Below are 7177 nucleotides of genomic sequence, written 5' to 3'. Positions count from 1 at the left end.
TGAGGTTTCTTCCTTTTTAGTTTTTAACATTTATTTATTTTTAGTTTTTTGAGATAAGAGCTTGATATAAAGTTCAGGACTTGAACTCACTATGTAGCCTAAACTAGCCTCAAACTTACAATAATCCTCCAGCCTCATTCTCCCAAGTACTGGTGTTACAGGCATGTGCCACCAATCCCCCCTTACACATGCTTTTAATTTAAGAACTATACAGAAAAAAAAAATCAATGTAGCCACTGTGCAGCTTAAGAAATGAAGTACTTAGGGGCCGGGGAGATGGCTCAGTAGAATAAGCGCTTCCCTGGCAATCACAAGGGTCTGAGTTCAATCCCCGGTTCCACAAAAAAAAAAAAAAAAAAAAAAAAAAAGGGGAGGGGGCCGAGGAGATGGCTCAGTAGCATAAGCACTTGATTGGCAAATGCAAGGATATGAGTTCAATCCCCGGTTCCGCCAAAAAAAAAAAAAAAAAAAAAAAAAGAAAAAAAGAAATGAAGTACTCAGATGTCTCAGAAGCCCTTGGCTCTCTCTTCTTGGTTCCAGTGGAAATGGTGTGCTGACTTCTGGGGGAGCCACTTTCTTTCATTTAGCAGTGTTCTACAGGCCCCTGACTAGCCAACTTGGTGTGCCTTCATACTTGCAAGGGCAATACTCCTTTTGAGGCTTCCTGCACTCCCATTATCTCTATGGGATTCAGGGGCCCATAGCACACTGTGATCTCAGCTTTCCACAGACTGAACTCTATTGGTGGAGGCCGGTACTCTCATAGCCTAGGATCTGAGGAATACTCCTGTGCACAGAGTGACCACAAAGTACAAATAAGCAGTAACTTCTGGGGAGGCCTGCTATACCTCTCACCCTTGCGGGACCCAAGTACTTGCACACTGTAGGTGCTCTGCAGCATGGGGCAGGTTTAATATGCTAGGCTATTTTTTCAATCAAGTTGTATAAAACAAATATTTGTTATAAACTATTATAACAAAAGTATTGACCTTACCTTGAATAAATGGAATATATCGTGCCAGCAGCTTTGCCCTTTTCTTTTCATATCCCTTTTGCGTGATATCACCTAAAACAATGGAAAAGCAAGATCATACTTCTTCTAAAATTCCAACATTATGGCTGGCCTAATAGCTTAGTGGACTAAAGCATGTGCTTAAGCAGAGCGCAGCAGCCGGGGGTCAATCCCCCCCGCGTGCCCTGCCAGCCCCATCCCTGGGGTGCACTGAGACAGTGATTGAGACTGGGCATGGTGGCATGCGCCTATAATCCCAGTGCTTGGGAGGCTGAAAACAGTAGAATCACAAGTCTGATCTACATAGTGAGACCCTGTAGACCCTGTATCCCCTGTACTAAATGCATTTAAAAAAACTAAAATAAAAATAAAGTTCCAACATTTTTAATTAAAATTAATTTATAATTGAAAGCAACATTAATTTATTTGAACTGGTGAATGGCTCAGTCAACTCTAATGGGTCCACACCATGGACTACAACTCAGGTACAGCCATATGGGCAGATCTCCCATGAGAACTGTTGATGAAGAAGCCATACCCAAATTATTCACTTACATGACTTTGGAAAAGACAGAACTATGGAGTGAGGACAGACAAGGGCTGTCATGAGCTGACATTGAAGGAGCATCAGCAGCAGCCACAAGGAATATAAGATGTGAAACTGTCCTATGACATAGTGATAGTCAAATAACTATGTGAATCTGTCAAGATGAATTTTACTGTATATAAATACTTCAGTTTTTAAAAATTGTGATTAGTAACTGTTATGGTTTATATCTAGATGTCCCCATAAAGCCTCATGCATTCATGGGGGAGTAGGCTTTTCACAGGTGGCTGAATCCAGAGTGTGTAATGCTGGGATTAAGGGTGTGTGATCAGTTTACTGATTGATATGGCATCATCCTAATCCCAGCAACCTAGACAGAGTATAAAAGGGGCAGAAAGATGCTGTTAAAGTCAGTTGTTGATTCTGCTGTCTTACGTCCACCATGAACTGTTCTCTGCAAGGCTATCCTATCTTGGAGTCAGCTAATTAAGGACTGAAATGTCTACAAACTATGAGCCAAATACACTTTTCTTTCCTTAAGTTTGGGTGTCAGGTATTTTGTCTCAGCAACAAGAAAAGTAACTAGCCCCTGACCCTGCCAAAGACATGGAGTCTGAGGTCACACTACAACTCAACAGAATCCACATCAGAATTTACCTGATTTCTGTGCAGTTTTAAGTTTTGAAAACATTGAAGAAAAGGATCCACCAAATTGAAGCCCTCTCTGGGCAAAGTGCCTCAGTGAGGACTTGAGAAAAAGGACAGCTATTCCAATCATTATCACAAAGACACCAATAAATGAAGTAAAACACCAGGGAACAAAGCAGGAGATGTATCTCTAGGGAAACACAATCCTACAGTGCTGGGAATGGACCCCCAGCCTTACCTGCTACGCAGGTGTACTACCCCTGAGCTCCATCCCTAGAAGCACATCCTGATCTACTGATTCTATCACAGAACTGGGGTGCTACTAGCAGATATTTGATGTTTTTCTGGAAACTTTATTTAGACCAGAAAATATGTATTACAGCAATTTAAACTACTACCTTTTGGTACAACTATACACTAGTACAATTCTCACTACTATTGCCCTTCATGTTTCTGTGTTTTCTAAGCCCTCTTCCACCCTGCCCTGGAGAGCAGTGAAAGAGAATCTCAAGTGTTTCCTTAGCTGAATTCTTGAATTTAGTCTGCCTGTAGTGCTTATGTGAAAACATGGGCACCTCTGAATGTTTGACACCTAAATTAAGTCTACTGGAAGATCTGGGCATGCACTAAATGTCATCCTGGGAAAAAGAGCCCAAGGTAGCTGCTCATGTCCAGGTTTCCTATAGAGTCTATTGGACAGGGTTCAATCAGGTGCCCCCCAACACTCCCTGTGTCTTTACCTTCTGTACTCACCCCTCTGTCCACACCATACTCTGCTTCCATCCCCACAGCAACTTCTCTGAGTATTTTCTGTGTCCTGTGCAAAGTGTACGTCTTGCCCTCCATGTTTTCACCTGACCTGAATAGCACTATAACATGAATCTGTTTCCTACTTTCTTCACTAAACCCTCACTGCAAAAAGCATACCTGATGCAGTGCTCTGATTGTAGTGCCCTTGGTACCATATGCCCATCTCACCCTTATCTGCTTCATCTAAACCATGCACTAGAGACTCACAGACCCTGGTGCAGCCACTGCCCACCTGAGCATGCTCAATGTTGCAGCTACTATCCGCCTTGGGTGCAGGATACAACAGAATGGGTTTGTTTATAAAACTCAAACTTTTGCACAAATTTAAACCCATACTTTTTAAAACAGCATCATCTTTTTAAAAAAGTTTTCTCTAGAATATATTCAAATGTGACAAATATAAATGGAAATTAAAAGTTGCTCTATGAAATTAAAACTGATAAACTCCTATTTAAAAGCAGAGTAGTCAGCTGAACATGGTAGCACAGGCCTATGATCCCAGCATTCAGGAAGCTGAGGCAGGAGGATCATAAATTTGAGGGCAGCCTGGGCTACATAACGTGTTCAAGGCCAGCATGCACTAAAAAGTGAGACACTGTCTCAAAAAGTAAATAAATAAAAGCAGAACATCAATTTTCCAGAATATTTAAGAATTAAGGGGGCCAGGAAATTAGCTCAGTGGCATAAGCGCCTGCCTGGCAAGCGCAAGGTCCCGAGTTTGATACACAGTACTGAAAAAAAAAATTAAGCATTCACTTTTTAAAACAGTCCTCCTTATGTTCCCATTTCAAATGGATGCTGAATTAGTGAAGGAGCCCAAAGGGCACAGACCTATGAAACTTGCTGATCCCTGGATGATGCTTACAATTTACCAAAAGCCATCTCATTTTTTTTTAACCGAAACAACTGAACATAATGAGCTACAGATGCTCAACTTACAGTGAGACTGCATCCAATGATTGTACCTAAGTCAAATGCACCCTGAACTGATCAGGCATCCAATGCTAGCCTAGCTCTAGGAAGGTGCTTGGACACTGACTCCAGCACCTGGCTGCACATCAATAAACACCAGTATCACCAGCTTGGGAAAGGATCAATTTTTTTTCTTCGTTTTTGTTTTTTCATATATATAAAGCTATTTATTTCCTGTGAGAGCCGGAGAAGAAAGAGCTAGGGAGAGGGAGAGGGGATCGGGAGGGGGGAAAAATGATCAAATCTCAAAGTGTAGTTTCTACTGAAATGCCTACCACTTTTGAACCACAGTAAAACTGAAAAACCCTAAGTTTGTGTTCCACTTTCATGTGTGGCCAGTACCATCTTTCCACATGCCCAGCGCAGCAGAGTCCAACCCCATATACCGTGGAATGCCAAGCCTCTTACCACACGAGCAGGAGGGGCTGCAGTGGGAGTCTAAACACAAAGAGGCTCCCACCTATTCCCTCCTTCCAGGTTCAGCCCTCTCACACACCACAGAGACTAACATCAGAGTTGGCATGGCCCCACAGGTAGACACAGCTTGCTGGCAGAGTACAGAGATGCTGTAGAATTTTGGAAAGTCTGCTCCAACTGGGATGACATGCAGCTGCCACCCATCTCTTCTGCCATAGCACAACCTTGCACAGGACACCAACCCCAAGGGATCACCAATTCAGCAACCCCCTTTCTAAAACCTCCTTTCCAAGTACTGGACAGGGGGCCTGCCCCTTAGCTCAGATCTTTAAGTGGCTGCTTCAACAAGGCAGTCAGGCTTAGGTTGCTGTGGTTCGATCCCCACAACTCAAGCCAGCCAAACCTGCCCTGAAGGCATTGGGAGAAAAAAAAAATCCAAGTACTGGACAACTCTTAGGACAGGTGGACCCAACTGAGTGCTAGACAACTAGGGCTGCAGTCCCAAAAGATCACACACCTTTTAGTTTTATTATGATTATGTGAATTTTATATGTATATATAAATTAGCATTATTATGTTATTTTGAGACCAGGTCTTGCAATGTAGTAGACTAAGCTTGATCTCCCTTGGTAGCCCAGGCTGGCCTTAGACCTGCAATCCTCCTACATTAGCCTGCTAAGTGCAAATGCTACCATGCCCAGCTACCAACTCACAAGCATTAGGCAGTGAATGCATTCATTTAGTAGACAACTTAAGTCTTATTTAATTATTAAACTTGTGTTTGTTATACTGTTTCATATATATATATATATATATATATATATATATATATATAAAAGGACAATTCAATCAGGTAAAGGAAAAAAAAAAAGGCTAATTTAAGGTCAAAGATATGTTTGTGTTTTGCTAGAGCATGCTGTTTGGTTGTATCATGAAGTCAGATCCAGAGGAAGAAGCTGACAATGATGAGGCTAGATCTGACCTGGGGCCTACTGAAGAAAATGACCAAGAATGCTCAGGAGAATGGTAAACAAAATGCAAATCAAAGGTTTAAATAGGTGATAATCTAGTAGTCCATAATAGTAGTGGGTTATCTGTAGGACTGGCAATGTCAGAAGTTGTTGACTTGAGCTTTTTACAGCTCAGCATATTAATATGGCTTTACTTTTTATACCTCGTTTTTATACTTTTCTGTTGGATGGTTAAGACCAAGATAAAGATCTATATAACAAGAAATGTAATTTTTGTATCTGATAAGGTCAGTCAAATCCCCTCAGGATTTACCCTGAAACCCTGTACCACAGTTTGGAGATCCTTTGTCAGTGTCAGCCATGTGGATGAGTCATGGCCATTGCTTGACCAATTTGCTCTCTGTGAAAGCCTGAGAGAATATTTTCTCTTCATGTGACTCTCCTTAGGAACACTACACTGACAATCACTTTCCTCTGTGGTCCCATAATCTCCTTGATCAGTAAACTTGGGACACAACTGAGTTACAGGATATTACGCTGAGGACATGGGTACGGCCTGGTGTGAGATTTATACCCTCTCCCTGGATTTTCAAGGGACAGCAAGAGCTCACCAGACAATGCTGGAACTGCAACGGTTTCCAAGGCATAGGCCCCTCTCTCGGGGCAAACTCATTCCAGCGTGCCCTGCCCTTAGCAAAAAAAAAAAAAAAGAGAGAGAACTCTCCCTGAGGCTCCCGCCAGCTTGGATTATTTTGCTGATTCACACACCTGCAATATTTAAATGGCATTGGAATACCCATCTCTGACAAAACTAAACAAAAAAAGGGGATACAAATGATGGACCATTTTGTATCTGTATATACAAAATAGTTAAGATAGATATACAGCTACTCTCTTTTAATTCAGTGAGAAGAAAGATTTGTACTAATAGTGTTTGGACAGGATATCATGTCTGCATCTTGTACTATGAATAACCACTACAAGACAACAATATGCAATGTATTAATTATTGAAACTGTCCTACTAATCGGTTTTGAAACTGTCTCATTGCTGTTTCTCAATAAAAAAATTAAAAAATAAAAATAAATAGGTGATAAAAGTATATAGAGATAAGTGAGCTAAAAGTTACCAGTATTAAGATAAAATAAAATACAAATATACATATTCATTATAGATAAAAGATTCTATTCCTTATAAATTTTAAGAGATCTCTGCTAATTGACAAACAACAAAATTTGAGTAGCCAATTTATAATTACAAATTTCTAAAATTGTAATAGTTACTATAATTCAATTTGGTCAAAAATCTATTTGAGTACACTGATTTGTAAAGATGTTTGTTTGTTCTGTGTACTTGTTATCCATTTGTCTGAATTCCATGAACAGTTACTCCTCTTTTTATTTGAGCTTAACAATTTTTCTTTTTTCATTTGTTCGTAATATAATTTGAGGTATATACTTAAAAACATACTTTCATCTGAGTTACCAGATGGTTTAAGTGATATCAAAATTGATTTTCTCACATATCATAAAAGATAATTAATAAAAATTCCTTAGGGTAGAGAAAATTATTGGACAGTCCTCCAACTGGTGAACAGAGAGGTAGTCAAGCTTTGTTTATTAATAAGGAACCCTAATAATCTCCATAATCTCTTGGGAGACACCCCTAATAATTGGTCAATGGTCAAAAGATAAAGTTTTTCAAAAAATTACAACAAGATTTTTTCATAAAAGATGCTCTTAATATAAAACTGAATTAGGAGGGCTGGTGAGATGGCTCAGTGGTCTAAAGCACCTACTT

At 40.2% G+C, this 7177-nt stretch overlaps 1 protein-coding gene across 1 annotated transcript in view; it reads right to left on the bottom strand.

Annotated features, from left to right (window-relative positions):
• The window catches only part of Dip2a (disco interacting protein 2 homolog A), a 148547-nt gene that overhangs the window by 119145 nt on the left and 22225 nt on the right, over nucleotides 1–7177 (bottom strand). The window contains exon 2 of the mRNA XM_023716074.1: nucleotides 995–1066. Within this exon, the coding sequence (XP_023571842.1) occupies nucleotides 995–1066 (72 nt within the window). The remainder of the gene's footprint in view (nucleotides 1–994; nucleotides 1067–7177) is intronic.

This window comes from Octodon degus, unplaced genomic scaffold, assembly GCF_000260255.1.
Source record: "Octodon degus isolate 3935 unplaced genomic scaffold, OctDeg1.0 scaffold00045, whole genome shotgun sequence".
Lineage (NCBI taxonomy): Eukaryota > Metazoa > Chordata > Mammalia > Rodentia > Octodontidae > Octodon > Octodon degus.
This window is presented reverse-complemented; position numbering and strand designations above follow the sequence as displayed.